At 42.8% G+C, this 23252-nt stretch overlaps 1 protein-coding gene across 3 annotated transcripts in view; it reads right to left on the reverse strand.

Annotated features, from left to right (window-relative positions):
• PTPRT (protein tyrosine phosphatase receptor type T) overlaps positions 1-23252 on the reverse strand; it is a 439066-nt gene that overhangs the window by 27373 nt on the left and 388441 nt on the right. For all 3 annotated transcript variants that reach the window (XM_056507593.1, XM_056507591.1, XM_056507592.1), the window contains 6 exons: positions 18044-18231; positions 12032-12119; positions 4479-4555; positions 3573-3609; positions 2621-2718; positions 769-885 (listed from right to left, as the gene is read on the reverse strand). In XM_056507593.1, coding sequence (XP_056363568.1) covers positions 769-885; positions 2621-2718; positions 3573-3609; positions 4479-4555; positions 12032-12119; positions 18044-18231 — 605 coding nt within the window. The remainder of the gene's footprint in view (positions 1-768; positions 886-2620; positions 2719-3572; positions 3610-4478; positions 4556-12031; positions 12120-18043; positions 18232-23252) is intronic.

Genomic DNA, 23252 nt, shown 5'->3' on the forward strand with positions numbered 1-23252 from the left:
TTTTTGGGAGAGCAAGCTGTTGGTATGTGAAAATCACACCTTTATCTGACCTGCAAAGGGGAACACAGAACTCTGGGTCAACTGTGTTTTATTGTACAGGAAATGTGGGTGGAATCCAGCAGCAGCTCCTCTAGCCTGTCAGGTTTTGGCATTTCTCACCAAGTTTTTCACTGATTTAATGAAATATGGAGCTTTTGTATCAGAAAGCTGAAACAATATTCCCATTGTGGCTGAAGTTCAGTGAGCAGCAATTTTGGAAAATCTTTAAAACCACTTACTGAGTGTTTGGAAAGTAATTTGGACAGACCTGGAATACTCTGACACTTAGACTTCCAATTTCTAATTACAAGTGACAAAATCTTCCAAATCCTGCTGGTTTGGGGATAGTTTTTATACTCTTGCTTTTATTATATTCTCATTTCTGATGGAAGGGGACCCTGCCTGGCATCCAGTTTAAGTGGCACCTTTTTTCCTCTGCCATTTGCCACTGTGAAACAAGGCAGTTATTGTTCCTGGCATACCATCAGCTATCTGCTGCCTTTTGGATGCAGTTAAACCTTATGCACTGTGGATTCTACTTTTGTGGCTACATCAAGATGTTCCTGTAAAATCATTTGCCCAAAAATGGAATCTCTGTCAAAAATTTAGTTTGCTGAAGTGAAGCCTGTCCAAGTAGCATAGCTCCCATCTCCAAGAGCAGTCTGGATGTGTTTCCCACAAACACAAATGGAGTGTGTGACAATCTCAGCTGCCTGGAGACCTCCTTACCTTTTGGACAGTGAAGGTTCGTATGACATACTCTGCCAGTGGCTCTGTCTCAATTAATGTGACTTTAATGTCTCCATACACTTCTGTGTCATCTGGCCAGTATCGAACACACTTCACCTGGGGGAAAGGAAAACATTGAGAGGAGCTGCAGGCAGAGCTGACCTACATTTTTCTCCACTTTCATGCTGAAACCAATGCAAATTGCAAATTGGGCTTTCTTCTGATATGCAGTTGCCAAAATTAACTGTATAAATTAGATCAAAATTCCTTTACCACACATAGAAACCACAGGCAGGATTTTTTAAAAGTTCTCTTTGTTGTCCATACGAATGAAAATGATGCATTTAGATTTTTTTTTAAATATTCATTGAATTTCCATACATGCCTGGCCCATATCAGATGTACAGAACACCTGACAGTCACCACCACCATCCCTTTTGAGAAAAAACCCGTGCTACTGCTCCTGCAATTCTGAGATCTCTCTGTTTAGCCAAAAAATTTCAGTTCATGGGGACTGTGGGATACATGCTGAGACACTAAATTTGTTTGACCCTGAGCTTTCTTTATCAGATATGGACACAAATTTGGCATTTAACCAGGGGCAGGCTTCAAGTAAGGCTAAAGAGAGAAATCTCCTGAGCAGGTAAACATATTCCAGCTTAGCCAGTTCTAGGAGCCATGTGCAAAACCACCAGAAGAAATAAAAGCAAGGTTGTGAAGCTCCAGAAAGGATATTTAGGCTAACAAAGACTATCAGGTTATTAAATGCTCTAGCATGAAAGAGTGGAACAATACCTAAAGCTGAAGCAATTAGCTGCTGCAAAGCAGGCTTCATGTTCCAGTTCCAGTCATAATTGAAAGGGGTTTTATAAATATTAAATATGATTAATGTAGGTTTGTTGTGGCTTTTTTGTTGTTTGGTTTTTTTCTGTTACACAGAAGCATTTATTTCAAACTGAAGTGTCAGTAGAAGGTAAAATAGAATAAATAGTAATAAATGAACAGAAGTAGCTGGCATTCAACCATGAGATCTAAGGGAAATCAAACACAAAGCAGCTGAATTACTAATGGCTTTGAGTAAATGATAATTTAAATTTTCCTTAGTACCAAAGCAATGGAAAGTGACAAAAATGAGGACAAATTTTTTTAAGAACTCCAGTTTCTGGCTGCAAATGTCTCTAAAACAAAATCCATGCTGGAAATGCCACCCCAGATATTCTGCCTTCTTATTTCCTGAGGTCCAGCCTACACCTTTTGAATTATCCCACATTTGGTTCCATGCTGGGCTTTGGGAATTGCCTTGTGCTGACACACATTTCTGGGCCAGGGATGTCTGTCCAGGTCAGTTCAGGCAAGGGAATTCATGGGTGTTTAGGAGGCCAACACTGCTGGGTGGTCCCAGGATCCACAAAAACCTCAACCACCAGGAACAGTGACCTCAGGAACTCCAGGCTTTGGACTCTCATGTAAAGAGAAGTCTTTTGATAGTTGGAGTACCAGTCACACATCCTCATTCCTCTGGATTTTTAGAGGAGTATTCAAATCATCAGATAAGGAATAACTAGTACAGAAGTACATCTGTAGTGAGGAAGGAGACAGCTTCTGAGCTAGCATAAATTTGTATAACTCTGCCAAAGCCCAGGCTTACAGCAGGAACACAATCCTTATTAGTCTAGAAGGGAAGCAGCTAAGTATTACAAAATCCAGCATTTTACAGAAGAACCCAGAGTGGCTGAATTCATTCCCTTCCTGCAGGAAGCAAAAGGCATTTTGCTGCTGAGCTCTCCTGAGCAGCAGCTCTGTGTTAAACACAGCCCTGGTCTGGTTTTACACACTGGCAGTGGCACCTTACCCTGCCCACCTCCACCAGGTTGGTGACCATGACAACACTCGCAGAGTTTTCTTGCCAGATCATCCTCCAGAAATCCTTCACTGTCTCCTGCATCGGTCCTGGGGCAGGAGAGAAGACAAAAAGGGCATCTCAAAAGAGTGCATGGAATGCCAAGAACCCCACTCTCCTGTTCCCACAGGATGCTGCTCTCCCTCAGAGCATCCCTCTGTCGTTCAGGGCTGCAGACACGAACAGCCTGGAGCTCTCTGGGAGGTCAGACCCTTCCTCACAGCAGCAATTGAAGGTTCCAGCACAGTGGCAACACAGTGATGGCACCAGCAGGTAAGTGTGTAAGTGATGGGACAAGGATGTACCCCACACTGAACCTGTATGTGCTGTAATTCACACCCTTTCACAGTTCAACATTGATTAATTATTGATTAATTATGGAAGAGGAAGGAAACATGCAGAAATGAGCTCTGTTCTGAAGTTTCCTCCAGAAAAATGCCAGCCATCCAACCAGTGCTCACAAGAGGTTTGTCAGTCTAGAGCTTCTCCCTGACCTTATCTCCTTTCTTACAGGAAACTCATCAAGTGACTTACAGAAGGTGATGCTCAAATGCATTTCCTGCTAGTTCCCCTCAAAGGCTCAGCTTATTCACACTGCCCACCTCAAGCAAGGCAAACCCAGGCCACACCAAGTCCCCTGTAGCTGTCCTCTCACATTTCATGCACAAATGACACATTCTAAGCTGCACTGCCACCTCTGTGGCATTTTCTCTTCCTGCAGCTGAGCTTTTAAGTCTGAGTGCCATAAAGATCTTGGAAAATTCTATATCCTTCCCTCTTTTGCCCATATAATAAATTTTCAGATGTTCCCCACAAGAGATGATGTCACCCCACAAAAAGCTCCTACAACAGTGTGAACCAGCAGTGGGTTTACAAATATTTAGACATTCAAGAGTGAACTTGCCTTGAGTTGCAATGTAATGGCGAGGCCGATGGTACCCCTGGAAAAAAAGGAAAATAGATGAGTGTCTGTGAGATCACAGCTCAGACAAGCCCACCAGGAATTTGATACTTTCCAAGTGCTTACTGCTGCCCTCTGGACAGTGTATAATTATGTATTATAATTAACTATTTATGGAATGATTGAATGGAGGGACAACTGGGCTGCCCTGAGAGATTTTAAGTGAGGGCATTTCCTTCAGGCTAAATAATCTCTTCCTGCCTAAGATGACAAGAATGGGGCACTTTTTAACTATTTCCACAAAGAAACACTAATCCTGTGTTACTTGAGGGTAATGCTGAAAACAGATAGATAAAACACTGCATCTTCTTATTTGTGGTGAAGAAAGGTAATGCACTTGTCTCTGTGAAAATTCTGAGGGCATCTTTTATCCTTTCAAGAAACTATCCCGAACATTTCCTGTTGCTGTGACTTAAGAGCTGCATTGAAGAAATGCATTGCATTGGATCACTCTGTGAGACAGAGGCTGCTCTTCCCATGTCATTTTATAGCACTTAAAAAAATCAATCTGTTTACACACATGCCTTCTGCACCACAACTCTGGGAGTAGTTGGCAAGTCTCTGATATCTATTAATGCTACAGTGAGGGGCTGATATTGATTTGTGCATCCATCACTTAGCCCATGTCCCACTTATGCTGGTGGATCTGTCAAACACAGGGAATCTCCATCTGTCCAGCTCGGTCAGACAAAACAAACAGGAGACTGAGAACCTTCTCCCTGTCACAACACGATGTTTGTACAACTGCTCAGCTGTCATTCACTCAGCCTGTCCCTGTGTCAGAGGCACCAGGTTCCTGAGCAGGCTTGTCACAGGGGGTTTGTCACAGGGGATGTCCAGCAGCCTTACGTCGATGTAATTGGCGTTGATGTAGTCGGAGTGAGGGTCCCCATCCAGCAGCTGCAGTCTCACCCTTGAGTGATCATCTGAAGGAAGGAAAGGAAAGGAAGTGACAGTAACGATAAAGAGGAGTTCCTAAGGGCTCTGTTGTATCTGCTGAGTCCTGCAAGGGTGGTATCATGGAATTAGAGAATGCCCTGGGCTGAAAGGGACACACAAAGTGCAACTCCTGGCCTCAAAAATCCCACCTTGAATAACTGGATACTTACAATACCCAAAAATGGAGTAGCATCACGTGTATTCCTGTTGCTAAAAGCCCTTTGTTTTGTGTTTAATATGTAATGTTTAGATCCTTAAGGTAGTCATGCTCTGTATTCATTAAATTCATTGCTGTCACCATAATCCTGCTGAAGATTTGAGACAGGTCACAGAGGTTTGGGAGGTTTAGGACAGATCTTTGCAAGGTGTGTCTCCATGACAAAAACCATTTTCCTGCTTGGAAGCTACAAACTCATCTAATCTATGGAAACTGAGGCAAGAGCTAAAACTGACAAGACCAGAACATAATTAAATAGATCATGACAGAGATATGAAAGATTAGGGAGGGTAAAATGGCAATGAAACACTGCAAATAAGAAACGAAAAAAACCCAGAAACTGGAAGGAAATACAAATTAAATCAGAGCAACATTCCTTTATGTAAGCCACAGAATTCACAGCAGCAAAATGACATGAAAAAAACCAACAAAATCAGAAATGTTCATATTTTTGAGGAGATTCAAAGTTTCTTTAGATAAGGCAATAAAATAGCAGAGATCAATCTTTTAATCCCCCAGCATGCTCCATGGTTCAGATGCAAAAAGGAACTACCCCAGCAGGCAGATTATGTCATGATTTTCCACCAGGGGAATATTTTGATCTTTCTGTGCAACAGCTGGTGCTGGGCTCTGTCACAGGAGATACTCCAGAGCCAGGCTGCTGATGTGATTTGCTCTGGCAATCCCAGCACTGGTATGCAGTTAATTGCAGAACTGCTTGGCAGAGGCTACTGGGTTATGGGGGTCACTGCTGGCCATGCTGTGCTCATTTTTAAATGATTTTTTTAAAAGAAGTATAATATTGAGTCCATTAAGTTTATTTCCTCCCTACCAGCTCTATGGAGCATAGCTCTCAGTCAGAGCAGCATTAATGTTTAGCAGCACTTTGCAGAACACAGGCCTAAGCATGATTTACATTCAATTAAAAAGAATCATAGCAATGAAACATAAAAAATATGAGGTGTGATTCTGCAGTAACTCAGTCAAAAGGGATTTAGTCATGTCTTAATTAAATGTAGAATCAGATAATAATTGTGAAGACAGATGTGCAAGCAGTTCTAAAAATCAAGACTTGGATATATATTAAATATTCATTTGGCCATGTAAAGGAATGATTCTACTCTGTTCAGCCTGTGGGTGAGATTTACACACCTAAAAAAATACAAGCACATTGCTGCCTTTATCAAATCCCATATCTGCATTCAAAGAAGGTTCTTTGCAGGTGAATCCATCAAAAGCTTTGCTATATTTGTATTAATAAATATAACCTTTGTAGACACAGGGAAGGGAGAATATTTTTCTGAGTGCTGATGTTCCCAATTACCTGCACTCAAGGCAGCAGCACGAGGAGTCCCAGTAAATCATGTGGTTAGACAGACAACAAAGGAATTTATACTTAGAGCAATTCACAAAGACAGACAAAGAGCTGATTAAACTGGACATGTGGATGAAATACAGGGAAACTCCCGCAGACAATTTCACACTTGCAATGCCAGGCAGCAAACTCAGCTTGTTAGGACACAGAAAAAAAAACAAAAAAAAAAAAAACAAAGTAAAAACAAACCCTGGAGCAAATGCCTGGAAGGGGAACATTTACTGACTCCTCCCAAGAGAACACCACTGTGGAAGTCTCAGCTCATTGCAACAACAGAAGCAAAAATTATGAGACCAAAATTGTCCCCCAGTGTCAGGGGAAAAGAATCTCAGGTTCGTTTTTTAATGAGGGACACACAGTTTCTGTAGATGGAGCTTTCTGAATAACCCTGGAGGATGCACCTGCCTCTCTTCATTTAATGGAGCCAAACATCAAAATGAAGTCCCAGCATTTGAGGCACTCTTTGGACAGCAAGGTAAAGCAGGAGGATGAATACACCCAGAGGGAGCTGGGTGGGGAAAGCCTGGGAAGCAGACTCCATGATTTCAGGCAATTATGGATAATTGTGCCTAAGGAAAAGATGCTCTCTAGGTGCAAAAAAGTGTTGTTGGTTTGTTTTCCTTTTTCCCTTTTTATTTTTGAAGTCAAATATGGGAAAAAACATAAAGTATGAAATTTAATTGAAGATTAATGCTAGTTTTTTGTTTTTAAAAGGAGACATTCAGGTCTAATCATATTTTGGGACGAAATGAAAAATGCTTTAAGCTGAACTTTGCTTTCGGAGGACAGAATTCAAAATATTTCATTGCATATTTTACTAAAATGAGATTAATTCCTGAGGGAGATTTATTGCTCTTACAAGTGAGAACAGTGCAGCAGAAAAAAAAAAAAAAATCTATGTATATGTGAAGCACACAAAATATTAATGATGTCTTAATGGTATCTTTAACCTTGTTCCAAAGTTTAGGAGAACAGTCTGGATAAAAGTGCATAAAATAAGTTCCCTTTTAAATTTCTTTTTTACATAACAACAACAACAACAACAACAACAACAAAACAACCCCAAAAAAACTTCAGGATTTGACTTAAGTAAAAAAAAAAGGCAAATTATTATGCTCTTAGTAGTAAGGATCTTATACTTAGATTTTTTTTGCCTACAGACATTAAAGAGCTATTTAAAGAACAGCAAATGCCTTTATTATATCTTCTCCCAATGTTAAAGCTTATTTCTGATTCTTCTCCTTTTCCACTGGACTCCTCTAGCCAAGGACAACAGCATTCCTGGCAGACTGAAATGAAAATGTTGCTCAACTCTTCACTAAATTTATCAGACATCATATCTCTATGTGTTGAAAATGGACTCTAAGAAACATTAAAAATTGAGGGAAAAACTAGAAAAAAAAAAGTTGCATTCAGGGTCACAAAAATAGAAAAAACCTTAACAAATGTGTAAATGTTTTTATTTCTACCCATTTACTCCAGTCCTTCTGCAAGTTAGCAGAACTCTAAATTTATATGAAGAGTTGTTTGACTGAAAATTGGTCTTAAAACAGACTTCAAAAATGACACGAATTTCACTGAAAAGCTCAGTGCTTCCATTTTAGCACAAAATTGTTAGAGTTTTAAACTCCTGTCAAAATTCCCATTAGTGCTCATTTGAAGTATCATTGCAATTTTTCCACGTCTCATTTTGACACCAGCACTGGAATCATCTCACACAACTTTCACCCTCCAAACATTAACAGCTCAGCTGGAGTGTCAGGGTTCCAAACTGGAATGGGGAAACACAGACAGCTCTGGAGAGTCAGCCCAGTTCTGGGGCAAAAAGATGATTTATCCTCACTCTGCCCTCCCCTTCTGCCCCACTGACCCTGCACTGTGCCATGGGAACATCCAGGTGTGGTAAATCCCACCCTGGCAGGATCACATTCCAAGGGTGTCACACAGAACTGCAAGAGGTTAGGCATGGCAGAAGAAATCATGGAATAAAAATGTTTGGAAGTTGGAAGATTTCTGTTCTAAATGCAATACTGATGTCAGGCACTGGCACAAGCTGTCTCTGGCAGTGTCCCAGGCCAGGCTGGACAGGGTTGGGGCAGCCTGGGACAGAGGAAGGTGTCCCTGCCATGGCAGGGGTGGCACTGGATGAGCCTTCCAACCCAAACCAGTCTGGAATTCTTTGTAGGTTTTTTTATTTCATGTCTTATCCCTGTCTGTGGGCAAGAAGTGCTCTCCACCTGCGTGGCAGCTGAAAGCTTCTTCATCTCTTTCACCCCAAAATTCTCTGATTAATTCACACTTTTCCAACCCAAAGCATAGGGCAGTCAGAGCATGAAGCAAACAAAGAAAATTTCTTTGCTTTTTGTCACCAGCTCCATAGTTTTTAAAGGACCATCATGAGACTTCAAACCAAGGTGCCTCAGTGGGAAAAAGAAAGGCAGAGAAAGTGCTGTCCATCAGCTGAAGCAAAACACAATCCTACCTCTTCTCATCCTCAGCTCTCCTCTGAGAGTTTTTATTCTCCTGTAATGTAATGGTTCTAAATCTGGGCAAGATGGAGAGAAATCAAATAGAACCAAAGGTCCCATATAGCTTCTGGACATTTTCTCTTCTCATGTAATAGATTCAGCTCAACATCCTTCCTCCAACAATCATTTTCTGATGCTCTTTGAAGGTCTCAATATCTGGGCCCTAAAGCAGAATTAAATCATTTTGCTTCAGCACATAAATGGGTACACTGCCTACGCTTGCCCCCTAAAGAAAAACCTGGCATCTCCACAACTGCCTTTGTTTTTACAGCTTTTATAAAAGTGTAGGAGCAAAGCTCATGGACTCTGCTCATATAATAAAAGGTTCAAGCAGAACAGTTTCCTTCAGCATGGTAAGTCCGTCTGCATCTTCCCACCATCCACAGTGGATTTCTGTGGTCATGCAGGCCCCAAATTCACTGCTCAGCTTTTCCCTTGCTCCAGAAACAGTCACAGATGGGAGAGAACCATGGAAAGCTGGGAGAGCTCTTTGAGTTCTCTTGCCCCTCCTGTGCACCAACAGATCAGCTCCCAGGCTGGTCTGCAGGTGGTGGGGCTGGCAGTGTGATCTAGGTTTTCAGAGAGGCAGGATGTTAATGCAGCTCTGGGGGAGCCAGTAAAACAGCCCTGTAACCCAGGAGGCTGTAAAGACAAGATCTAATCTGCTGTGATTCACTGAGCAATGCTGCTCATTGCAAGGGCTTACAAACCCACTCTTTAACACCAGTCTCTGAAGCTGCTGCAGAAGTCAGATCAAAACCTGACTTTGTAATTCAGTCCCCAAAATGCAGGGGATTTGTCATTCCAGGAGTGATGAAATGGCAGCTGTGGGTAAATAAATCATGTTAATTGCCACGTGCAGCCTTTTACCAAATAAACTGGTAGGGGCAACCAGTGCCTGCTCTGGGTTTCACCAGCCCCTACAACTGAAGCAGAACAGAACAGCTCAGGGTATAACTGTGTTCCACTCCTCTGCTGGGCTTTTGCCCAGTTTGTACCCACAGAGCAGAATTTGTTTTCATGACCTGCCTGGAGGGAATCACTGTCCTGCAATTCTCAGCTCTGCTCTCCATCCTCTGCTCTGGATCCTGCCCTGACTTTACTCAGGGACTTTGCCCAACTCACCCACCAGTGGGGTGTGGCTCCAGGCTCAGCTGATAACTTTGCAAAGGTTTTACAAAATATCTGATGAATGATATGCTCCTTCCTTAGGCATCCTCCTTCCTTCTCCCTTCTGAGCCTTCTCAATATCACTATTGTATGTTTCTAAATTCTCCTTGCTGTCTTTTAAAAGAGCCCTTGTCTCCTTCTCAAACTCTTTGTTCTGATAAATATTTGAAGAGAAGAAAGCCCATTCCACCCTCTCAGCCCCATTCTGAAATCTTTCCCAACAGTCCTCAAACTTGAGCTCCTTTTCTGACACCTTACTCTGTGCAGATTCTTGTTCCTTAGCTCTGATTACATTTTGCATTCCCTCATTCAAGTTCATCACCTCCTATCTGCACTGCTGCTGTATTTATACTCGGAGCCAAAAGGATCACGTCACTCTTCGTTAGACAACAATTTGTCTTTGTGAACACCTTCTCTTTACATAACATCCCATTTATCTTCCCTGATTTTACTTCTTGAACTCCTCACTTTTCACTTGCAGTTCAAGGTTTTCTTCATGACCACCTTCAACATAAATGAGATGGAAGCTTTTGCACAGTTTTGCCTCTTTTCATCTTCGCTTTTGAATTATGCCAAGTTCTTCCTCAAAATCATACAGAGGAACAAAGTCTTTCACTTTTCCTTCCTCTTATCATACCATGGCACTTCCACTTTCAATCCAGTGTTTATAGCTGGAAGATTTATCTCTTAGACCCATTTAATTGGAGTTAATTGTATAGACAGGTAAATTAGAGCCTCTGGATGTCTCTCTTTGCCACTGGACACAGGAAGCTCACAGCAAGGTGGAGCTGAAATTCAGGAACACAACTTCCATGCTAATTATAATATTCCAGTAGTGTCACTTCCATTTTCCACATGGATAAAGAACACTGGAGAACTTGGTGACCAGCTCACAGCCACACAAAGCCAGCAGCAGAACTGGGATCACATCAGGGCTCACAAACTTCAATCTTCATTTCCAGATTCCTTCATCTCTACCATGGGGGCCCTGAACTGAAATGCTCTGTGTCATTCCCCAAAACTGGAACATTAATCAGTTATTTCAAGGCTTCAAAGAGAGGAGTAGTTATGTTTCTTTATGAAGAAGTTGGGGTTTGGGGTTTTTTATTGTTCCTGTTTGGTTTTAGTGGTTTTTTGGTGTTTTTTCTTGGTTAAAAAAAAATTTAGTAAAATCTATTTGTTGTACAAGAAATAAATTTCTTAACACAAGAAAAAATACAGTGTGAAATATATCACTCAACATGACTTAATTTTGCTCTTAGAGCATTCTATAGATTTTCCCAGCCATGAAAATCTATGGCACATTCATTTATATTCTGATTTCTTGTTCTGATGGTTTCAAGCTTGGCTTCTTCAACTTGATGCAGCTCAGGAGCCCTTGAAAAGAATTAATTCTCACACCTCCTCTCCCCAGTCATTATCAGGAATAATGAAACACTGGGGAACTGCCTGGAAAGCTTGTGGGAAGCTCAGTTTTGGAGAGCAATTTTGTAAGAGGCTTCACAAATATCTGACAAAAATGAGGAAGGTGAGTTTAGTCCTGCTTTGGAGAATAAAGCTGACCTAAATGGTTTTATGGTGCCTTCCCTGCCCTGCAGTTCTGCTGTGTATTGATATTCCTGTAACACCAACAGGAACTGATCACTGAAAGAAGTAAGCCAAGAAGTTTTAGTGCATTTTCAGCTGCCTTATTATGATCCTGAGGCAGAAGTTAAGTTTGTTCCTCCCTTCAAACCAGCTCTCTGGGGACAAGCAGTGACTGCTCCAGTGGCTACTGACCACAAGGAAGGAGAAAATCTGGCCTCTGAGTCATAGCTAAAAATCTGATCCATCTGCAGCTCCTTTGTGCTCCCTTTTGTGGCACTGGAAGCTCTGGGTTTTGTAGTGAAAACTGAGAAAATGGACATCATCACATAAAAAGTGACAAAAGGATTTAGCCCTCAAGCTACAAACCTAAAGCAGAAAGCAAGGCAGGTAGAAAATGTGTAACACCATGCAATGATGTTATGAAAAATAAGGTTTAAAAAAACATTGGATAAAATAAATCCCAGGAATAAAGCCTGTAACAAATGGGTGGAATGCTCAGCACTGTTAGCTCCTGGTGAGCTTCTCAAACACACAGCACAGATGTAAATCTGACAGAACACTCAGTTTAATGGGAATTTACACCTACAGGAGATTATGTTTCCATATCTGTTCTTGTTGCGGTTCTCGTCTTCCTTGGCCGTGTCCCAGGACGCCGTCTGCCCCTCGGGGAGTGCCTGCAAAATAAACAGTAAGGGGGGGTAAAAACTCTGGCCAATACCTTCAGCTGGCTGAAGAGGCCTAAAGAAGAGCAGGGCAAAAATAAAGGAGCTGCACCATTCAGTGTCTGACAAGGAAACAGCTGCTGGTGAGGAAAGGGCTCCTCCACTAAAGTGAAAAGCAGAGCTTGGTGCACACCATTTGCATCTCTTGGCTTCTGCCAGCTAAGAATCATTTTCCTTCTGCTACTTCTCATCTAAAAAGATCAGGGGAATTTGTTTTTGGCTGCACAGTCACAGGTTAACCTCATTTCCCCTGCAGAACAAGGCTTGGGGAGATTTCACTTGACTACACCTCTAAGAAAACCCAGGTGGTTGAAACCCAGTGCTCAGCCTTTCATATTTAAGCTGGAAATAGAGTGGTTTCACCTATTTCTGTGTTAATAATGGGCAAGGCAATACAAGCCATTCACTGGATTTCTCTGGGGAAAGATAAAGCAGCTCAGGGTTTTAGATCATGTGTAAGAAAGAAAAGATAAATGAGATAAAGCATGCTCGTGAAGCACAAGAATAAACAGCCATTTTCCTAAAATCTGCTCTTTTAGTTGAGGAAGGAAGGAAGGAAGGAAGGAAGGAAGGAAGGAAGGAAGGAAGGAAGGAAGGAAGGAAGGAAGGAAGGAAGGAAGGAAGGAAGGAAGGAAGGAAGGAACTGGCAGCACACAGTGCCACCCTCCCTGCAGCTCAGCCCTACAACTGTTCTGCACACCCTCAAATGAGCCCCTTTATCCTAGAGACGTGTCCAGGAGGGATTTCCAGGGCACAGCCTGGAAAGCAGCAGCTGGCAAAGGACAAGGCTGGAGGATGGTCCTGCCTTCCTTGGGAAAAACATGGGTGAGGAGAGCAGCCCCTTACATGATTCTACATCACCAAAATCTTCACTGAAAGTTCCATTATTTCTGGTCCCTGGGGAATTACAGAAGGTTTATGCCACAGTTGTTGTAGAATCACATCTGCCTCAGCCAGCAGCGGGTAGTTTGACTCAGCTGTAAATTCATTACAAAATGAATTTATATTCATCTTCACAAGGCACCCAGGTCTATTATGTGCCTGAATGCAACAGCAGAGAGACACAATTAGGATCTACAACACTGATGTCACAATTAAACTTAATATGAGCAAACCCCTGGCAGAGCAGATCGCTGTGAATTTGCCCCAGAGGGTTCCAGGACAGAAAATGTCAGGCACTGCAGCACTGCCACGAGCTCTGCTGACAAAGACAGGGACACTGAGTTCCTATTCAAAAGCCCAGGAGAAAGAGTAATAACTCTGTAATTGGTGAGGGCTTTGATCACACATATATTTCCTTTGCAGACTATTGTTTCCAAAGAGCAGCTCATCTTCTGAGGAAAAACACCCAACCAACAAACCCACACACAACAAAAAAAAAAAATCTCTGAGTAAAAGAAAAGAGGTGAAGAAGACTCATTTTCATCTTCAAAGAGCAAGGAAAAAGGTGCCTTATTTTTCCACTAATATCAAATTACAGCAGATTGACCAAGAATGGCAACAGTCATTAGGTGCCTAATCAGAGCCATCTGAAAGGAAAAAGAAATAAAAGAAAATCCTTTCTCATGACTTCCACATGGGAGAAGCTATCTTGGCCAGAGAAAATATATTCAGGTCTAATAAATCCCTTTTCAACAAACCATATCCTTTCATTTGATTTGAACATGCAATTCTCCACTGAAATGGATGTTTTTATATTTGCTGATTGAGCCTCCCAAGGTTTAAGAGTCCAGGATTTTCATCTCACTCAATGCCACAGAAATCCCTGCTTTCCCCAGAACTGACCAGCTCTGAAGGGAGGGAGCACAGCTCTGGCTGGTGATGAACACAAACCACCCTTACATCCCCACCTTTATAAACATCAGATGAACAAACTGGAGTAACTCCATGTCAAATCCAAATGATTTCCCCATGAGATCCCCAAAAATGCAGCACCAAGAATTGGAACTACATTAAAAATAAAGATGAGAATATGGATTATAATTGGCTTGCATCCAGAAAATGAGGAGCACAGCTAATGCTTTGTTCCTTCAAATTTTTTTGGTACAATGAGTATCTCTATAATTGTAAGAAAAGTCCTGTTTCCATCTGCATTATCAGCAATGTTAAACCAGGACAGATCACTCAGGCACTGCTATTTAATCTGTCTTACAGAGGAAATTCTCCCCCTTCTTTCTTCGACTTGGTAACAGAAGAATTTTAAGGTTTAAAAAACTTATACTTGATTTTTAGGCTTTTTCTACTTTCAGAACACTCTAAACTTCTCTTAGAGGAGTTTTGTGAAATTTATACTGAAATATCTTCCCACTAGTGGAATTTAGGTTACAGTGAAGCTTTTTAAACTAAATTGATCTAAATTTTAGCTGAAATTACAAGGATAGATCTCTCAAAGTCAGCTTCATCTCAATCAAGCTTCCTAAGCACCACAGCCCAGACAGAACTGAAGTGTTCCCATTAAACTCAGGCTCACTGCAAGCCAATTTAAATTTTGGATGGATGCATTTAGTTAGTTTGCTATTTGCTTTTAATTTAAATACAAAAACTCTAATCCTTCATTTTCACTGATCCACCTCAATGCTGCAGTTTTGTTGCCAAAGGCAATGTCATCATTTCAAAGCCTTCCTGTTCACCCCAGAGTGTGCCATGGAGCCCTGGCCCTCTCCCTGAAGCCATTCCCTTCTCAACAGTGGTGGAAAAACTCTTCCCACAAATCTGCTGGGAACCAGAATTAAAAATTACCTGGGCTAAAAAACATAATCTGAAAAAAAAAAAAAAAAGGTATTTCATCCGTTCATTTTGCAGTGCCCTGACCATCAGGTCTATTCTTCTGGCCACATGAAAATGTGGAGGCAGAAATTAAAGGGTTAAAGTCCAGGGGTGAATTCCACAATCTGAAGGCTCTCAGCACTAAGATGCTTGAGGAAAGGAGCCACAAAATCTGAAATAGCTGAACAGTCTCAGTAATGCAGCAGGAGAATGTGCATTAGTGACATCCTAAATCATAATGGAAAATGAGTTTGGGTAATTAAGCTTATTATCTCCTTAGCCAGTAATTGGTGCTCACAATAAGTCTGTGGGACTGGTCCCACAGCTCCCAACAAATCAGAGCTGATGTGCTCTGGAAAAGGAGCTGGTGACATTTAAATGTGCCCCGTTTAAATGTTTATGGCTATTCCCAACCCCAAACGGTGCCATCTCCACCCAGCACCACTGACAGATTTTCCTCTTCTGTTTCACTTGTGTTATCACTGAACAGAACAGCAGCCAAAAAGGCCCAAAGTCACACTGTGCCCTCCTGTGTAGCAGGCAGCCCCAAAATAACACAGACAGGGGAGTGCTGACAGATTCTCCATTATTCACACCCAGTTTACACTCATTTCACACCAGCACTGACACCCTCACACAATCCCATCCTGTTTCTCAGCTCTGCCTGGAATATTCTTCTAGATGCCCTCAGCAAAACAAGCTGTCTGTGCTCCAACATGTAGGTGCAGGCATCCTTTAAACAAATATGGAATGCAATTTCCAGGTTCCTCGGTGGAAATGGGAAGGCACAGAGATAAGAGATTGTCATGTGTGACTGATATGCTCCGTTCAAAGTGATTTTTCATGAGAGTAAAATTATTTGGTAACATGTCACTAAACAGGCTGCAATTTATGCTATCAATTTGCAAAGTAAGTAGAAAATCAGCTCCTCAGAAGAAAAAAAAGAGAGCATATTTGGAGGTGACACTGATATTAGTGTCTGAAAACACATTTTAAAAGAGACATCAAATTCTTCCTCGAGATTTGATCAGCTGCTCTGCAAAGCATCTTGCAAAGCTGATTCTGCAGCTCCGTGCTCCTGCAGATCCAGGCTGAGCCCCCACTCACAAGCAGCTCAAACCTCCCACCTTCCAGGAGCTCTCATGCTCCCTGCCATCCTCCCCACTGCTATTTGGAGCTGAAGTGCTGCCTGCATCCCATGCTCCAGCCCCCACATCCCACCATGGAGAGCTCCTGCAATTACAGATGGATCCATGGGATGGCACAGGGGATTTGTGAGCTCGTGGCATCCTCCAGGCCACTCCTTGTAGAGAAAGGAATTATGCAAATCTGTGTAATGTCATCATCCTTACATACAGCACTTGCTGGGGAAGGCAGAGCTCGTGGAGCTGAAAGTTGCATTGACATTTTTCATGCTAATGTGCTATTTTGATAATTACTGATGCCAGCTCCAGAAAATTACATCTATGCCAGCACCTGTTTTCTTCTTGAACATCAAGAACTGGGACTTAGGGCATCTGTAATTGAGCTCACTGTGGTTTTGGGTACTCCTCATGGAAATGGAGGCCAAGGGGGGCTGAGTAAATCTCCTCAGAGAATTATTACCCTTTTCCAATATTAAACAAAACTCTTTATATTGATAGTTTAATTAGCACGCTTGATTATGGGGCAAGAGTGCCTAGACCTGGTTAGCACACACTTTCAGAAACACTTGCTATGACAGTTTTTGATGCCACCTGATTTAAAAAATGCTCCCTGGTGAGGACCAGGAAAAGACAGGCTCTCAATTACAGCAAACCTCAGCACTGAGGAGACAAACCCCATGGTCTCTTACTTGCAGGGTGGAAAAGTGAGCTGTTTTCATTAAGTAACTTATTTTCACAGCTGTTACATTATTTTTAAATAGCTTTAATGCCACTATGCATATTAATTTCTTATTGCCTTCCCATGAGCTTACTACATTCATTATAATTATCTCTTGCTAGAGCTGAGTCTCACATATGTTTGATGCTATTTCCCTCTTCTGTTTGCTCTGCTCTAAATGTGTTTTCCTCTTCCAAATCATGCCCAACATCATGCCCTCTGCTCATGTGGATTATATTCCTGGTCATTCCAGTTTGCAGGGGGGAGAGATGAGGGGAAAGAGGGCAGCTTTCATTTTTCCAGCTTACCCTTTCTTTACTCCCCTCCTCACATGGAGTTGATAGAGGATGCCAGTGAAGCCTATTCTGAGCCAGAGGTTTGATCATATTGGAAAATTTCACCTTCATTTTAGCTACACAAATACTTGCACTTGACTATTGTGCATTCAGGTCATTGCACTGTGATTTAATGTGATCAGCTATGAGAGAGGACTTAGAGCTCCCAAAAAGCTCAGGGAAAACCCCTTACTCTTTTCACAGCCTGGCTCACACTACTCAAGGAAAGCATGGATAAGGAAGGGACTGTGGGACTGCATGGCCTGTGTTGGGTTCAGCACCTGTTGAATATTTACTGTCTGCTCTTTATGGGACAGAGGGATGAGCACAGTGTCACCCACTTACTGCTGTAGGAAACACCTTCTCTTTGGCATAGAGGGTCTCCAAAGATTGATAGTGCTGCAAAATCCTGCCCTCAAAACCAAAATCAGAAAGAAAAGGATTAAGAGGATGTTGCTGTAAGGCCAGGAAGCAGAAAAAGAATACAGCAACAAGACTCCTTCCAAGTAGCAGGAAAGAGCAATTTATTGAAAAGCCATGGCATTTATTTAAGGGAGATTGTGAAAAACAAAGTAGAAAAGACTTATTGATCCAAGAAGGCAACACCTCTCTGAAAACATGCTTTCTGCAAAATATCACGAGACTCTCACATCTCAGTGGTCAACATCAAGTGTTTATCTGTCTTTTCTTTCTACCTTCCCTTGTTTTGTCTCTGAGAAAGATCCCCAGCCTGGGAAAGACCCAAGCTGAAGCTGAGAAAATCAACAACCAGGGAAAAATCCATATTGGATTTTCCCACAGCCCTTCAGCAGTGTCCCCAAGAGGGTGAATAACGAAAAGAAGCTCCCAAAACCACCTACTCCCTTACCCAAGCTTCTACCCCTCATGAGTGCAACAAAAGGCTCCTCTCACCTCATACTCCTCCTTGAAGCCATAGCCCTGTCCCCTCTTCATCTGGGTGATGTGCTGCAGCAGGTCTGCCACCCGGATGGCGGGCTGGAACTGGCCCCGGGGGTAGGACATCTCCACGGGCTCGCAGCCGCGGTACGGGTGCGTCTGGATGGTCAGCGTGGGCTGCGCCAGCTCCCCGTGGCTGCTGTCTGCTGGGACAGGCAAAAACAGCTTTCAGCTACCTGGTACTCCAATTTCATCCTCTCTCTGTTTGTTTAACACCACCCTGCAGGTGGGTGCAGGCAGAAGGGAGTAAAGAAACGAGTGGAAAACACACGGTGCCTAGAAAGATTCAATCGCGCTTGAATATTTTTTGTGCAAACGGACAAACCTGAAAAGAAAGAGAGTGAACAGGCAGCCAGGCTAACAAGGATATGGCACAGCAAGGGTGAACTCCCCACAGAGCTGCATAGCTACTGTCTTCCCAAACCTGCAAAGAACACAGCTCAGAATACACAGAGATGAGCAAGAAATTCAGGCAGGATTTGGGGTGTACAGCATGAGAGGGACCCGAGTGAACAGCAAGCATGTGATTAGCATTTCAAATAAGTCAGGATGCTGAGGCAAATTCAACTGCTCTGCTAGTTCAGGCCTAAAACTTGGAATGTCAATGACAAAGATGTAATATCATCAGGAAAAAAAATAAACCAGCATAAAAATGTAGTTATCTTGTGTGCAGAAATTTAAATTTCAGATATGTAAACTTAATAGAAATGGGCTTTTTTTCTGTGAGAAGTGAATTTAAAGAAATCTATCACTATGCAGATGGAATTGCAACCTCATATCCCCAGCAAAACTGTATGCACAACAAAATATTACCAGTGAACTAACAGAAAAACTTAAAAAATAACTTCAATAACCAAACAACTGACTGTAACAATCTTTAATAGGAATTCAGACTAAATGAAAATTGACTGTAACAATCTTTAGCAACAGGAATACAGACTAAATGAAAAATTCAATGACTTATCTAGCAGAGCTGTCCAAATTTAAGTTGTTGTCCAAACACAGCACTGTTTTTTTCCTATGATTGCATGGATCTGAGATGCTCAGCTCCTTCCACACACAGCCTGCATCAATTCTTTCTGGTCTTACCCAAACCAAGGTACCAGCAAACAGCAAATGCACCTCCCTCAGATGGTTCACAAAACCCCCTGAGCTTCCACACACAGGGTTTGTTTCTTACAGCAGCTTCACTGACAAAGAGCTGAAACACCCCTTGAGAGCAACACTATGGCCACGTTTGTGAAGGGATGAAGAATAAATAAATCAAATTGCAATTTCAGGGTGATTTCTGTGAGGCAGAAATGGCTCTTGTAAGCATTGCTCTGCTTGAGAAACCAGTGTGGTGTTCGGGCAGGGGCTGCAAAGGTGGGCAGGGGCAGAGAGCTGAGCGCACCCTCAGCAGCTGGCAAAGCACAGATGTGACAAATAGCACTTCAGCTGGTTTATTATTAGCTGAGGGGAAGATGTGAGAGCAGGGATATGCTCTGTTTGGTAGCTGCAGGACTGTGAGGAGACAGGAATGCCAGCAGTGGACACTGCTGCAGGACCAGCTCATCACCAGGGGGACATGAACACGGCTGGGGGGTGAATGATCAGAGATGCTGAGCACAGCCTGCTCCTCTGAAACAAATTAGCACAGTGATCATCTGCTTTGAAGATTAGATTCCTGAATTTTGGGATTTCTGAGTCCCAAGTTCTCATAAACACAGCCACATTCCCAGGACATTCGGAGATTTACAGAACTATGGCTCAAGCAAAGCAACCCTCGCACACAAAATGTGAATAAATTTGGGATTTAAGGAAGAGTAACATCCAAAGCATTTGTATAATCATCCCTAATGCTCTGACTAATGACAGTGTGAGAACTCTGAACAGAGGGAATTTCAAGGCTTATTAATTCCCCTAGTTGGATTCGCTTTCCCAGTGCATCTTTGCTCCCCTATTCCCTATTAACCTCCTGTAATGAAAAGGAGAAGATTTTTATCGCGGACCATTTCCGACAGACGCACTATGCTTAATTTTCCATCATTAGGTTTAATACAAACCCAATTTCACAACTGGCTTCTCTGAGGAACCTGCAAGTAATGCCACGTTTTTATCAGCCCCAATTAAAAAACATTACGAGATCCCAATTCGAGAGGGAGTCTTAAAACTAATGTGTGGTTCTGGTGCTAATTCGGGCAGGGCACACGCAGAGCACAGGCGACTTGTCAAATGGAGCTCAGTTCAGCCAGCTCCTTTGCAGCCAATTACTAATTTCTCTCTTCATCAGTTCCTTTAATTCTGGTGTACTTGGCTCTCTTCTCAGAGATGGGAGAGGTGAGAGCCAGGAAAGTGGTGGCCCTTTCTTTGCAGAATAACTTCCCTTAAGGTAGGCACTCATGGTATGGAGCTGGGACTGGAAAAAGGTGCTCAGCAGCAAAGAGGGGTGTGTTGATTGCTTTTGAGTCCATAGAGATAACTGGTCACATAGTGACTCTTGGGTCAATGGGATAAAAATTGCTGCAAATCCCACAGATTGTAGGAACAGCTCTTGTGGCTGAAGCACAGAATGGTTTGGGATTGGAAGGGACCATCTCATTTCAGTATCCCAGGTGCTCCAAGCCCTGTCCAGCCTGGCCTTGGGCACTGCCAGGGATCCAGGGGCAGCCACAGCTGCTCTGGGCACCTGTGCCAGGGCCTCCCACCCTCACAGGGAAGAATGCAGAGTGTGATCTGTGGCAGCACCGTTTGTGTGCCTCACCCAGTCAGGTGTTTCTGCTTAAAGAAAAGCATCACACAGTGTGGGTCACCCTCCTCTCCACCCTGGGACACACAGCTGAAGCTGGGCCATCACCTCCTCCAGCCCTCTGTGACAAACCCATCAGGCATGGCAACTCTGCTACCTGCAAAAAATCCCAACCCAACAACAGCAGCAGCTCTGGACTCTCACTCACTCCCCCCCAGCATTTTATCTGGGCCAAAGAAAACGTAGAGAGGCTTTTCTGGACACAAATTGCTGTGTGTGAGCTGAGCTTAACACTTCCATGTTCTGCTAATAAAGCCTGATGCAGGTAACACATTGTTCCCTCTCCATCTAATCACCCCACGAGTGTGGAGCTAAGCACAGGTAATGAGGGGCTCAGCAGGGCCAGGCACCTCTCAGGATGTGTTTGCAGCAATTTTGTGAGCAATTCAAAATGCAGGTGGGAGGGGAGGTGGCAGTGAACTGATCTCTCACTAGAACAGTCAAGCAAAAGAGCCTTTGGAGGGCTGGCAAACAGGCTTTGCTTTTCCTTCTGTTTGCAGCTATAATGCACATCTCACTCCTTCTGGCACCATTACTACTGGGAAAGACAACAAAGATTCCAGCAAAGTCAGGCTGCTGCTTTAATTGCTGCACTAAAGCCAAGTTAAAGTAATTTTTCACACTCTCTTTTCTCTGTCTGCTTCTCACAAACATGTCCCCAGTCCCCTGCAAATGTGGATGACTTTGCAGGGCAAATTGGCCAAGACTTTTCACTAAATTTTTGGCAGTGCCTATAAACCATGTGTGCCTTTGAAGAGTTTTCGGTGAGAAAAGCAAAACAGGAAAATAGAAGTTTTTTTTAATGGAAAAGTTGCAGGAAATAAGACTCAGAAACCACTAAATGTACAAGATCATGCATCAGGGTTTGTTTTTTTTAAATTATATTTCACATACACATTTATCCCAGTCATATGTCCTCGTGCTTTTGATAGGAACATACACCACCATATCTCACTGCATTCCAAAGATGGAATACTATTCCAAGAAATAATTCCAATTAAAGCATTTCAAGAGCTGGTAATTCCATTCTGACCCCCAAAATTGTGGCAGTGGTTAATTACCCTTGCTGTCTAAACATTTCTTAATTGCAATTTGATTTTGCTTAGCTTCGATTGCAGGCACTGAATCTTATTATACCTTCTGTTAGATTAAAGAGCCCTCTGAGCATTTGAAATCCTGACCCATGCAGGCACTGATCAAATCACTTCTTCAGTTTCTCTTTGATAAAGTAAATCAATTGAGAGCTTCTGAAGTCTCATTAGGGCAGGATGCTCAGGGCTCCAGCTCCTTCCTAGAACAATTTCCAATTTTCCACAGTTCTATTTGTGCAGCTGCAAATAAGGCAGGTATTCTGCATGTGGCTGGGAACATGCTGTTTATGACAGGATTGTTTCTAATATCAGCAGCTTGGGACAGCAAAGTGTGTTGCCAGCTTGTTTGTTAACCCTTCTCAGTGCCACTCTCACTCCCCATATGAAGATGTGCTTTGCCAACTCAGATGTTTTGATTCTGGAAGCTGGCATTTTCATGGAAATTTCATTCCTGGCAGTGCCCAAGGCCAGGTTGGACAGGGCTTGGAGCAGCCTGGGACAGTGGAAGGTGTCCCTGCCCATGGCAGGGGGTGGAAGGAGATCAGCTTTAAAATTCCTTCCAACCCAAACCCCTCTGTGACCAGCTTGAGAGTTCACCTAACACCCTGAAATTTTGTAGAAGACAGCAAAGGAGTGATTCCTGTCTCTTAGATAACTTGGCTGATTGGGAAACCCTTCAGGTATCTCAGTTCATGTGTTTAGTGTGTAGCTGCAGATAAGCAAATGTAACAATGCTGAGTTCACATATTCACAAATTCTCCCTGCCTGCTTTCTGTGAGTGAAATAATCATGAACTTGCAGAAAGCAACTCTGAGGTCTTATTGTGCCAAGAAGTAACATAGTCCAGGGGCTGGAGCAGAGGTCACTTCAGTGAAACCTCCCCCATTTGAGCACCCCTGACAGTGAGTTATTATTGCTTGCCTGTTCCTACACCACCTTCTGTTCTGTACTTTTGTGCTATTCAGACAAGTCAAATAAATATGTTTGCCTCCCCAGACAAAACTGATGAACTTCTCCATAAATGTCACAGACAAGATGAAGAGCAGCTGAGAGATTAGATTGCCAGTCTGGAAGTGGCTCTGCATGATCAGAGCCCTGTGCAACATCCCAGTAAAGCTGCTGGGAAGGGTCCTGCTCATCCAGAGCAGCTTCAGGGAGTAAAGCTTTGGATGGTTTTACAGAGATCATTTGTTTTGTAGACACAGACTGAGAAATGGATATCTGGGCACAGAGTGTGGTGGTGTCTCCTGACCAGAAAGCTCACCCATGCCTCTCACAACTAAAA

This window comes from Oenanthe melanoleuca, chromosome 20, assembly GCF_029582105.1.
Source record: "Oenanthe melanoleuca isolate GR-GAL-2019-014 chromosome 20, OMel1.0, whole genome shotgun sequence".
Lineage (NCBI taxonomy): Eukaryota > Metazoa > Chordata > Aves > Passeriformes > Muscicapidae > Oenanthe > Oenanthe melanoleuca.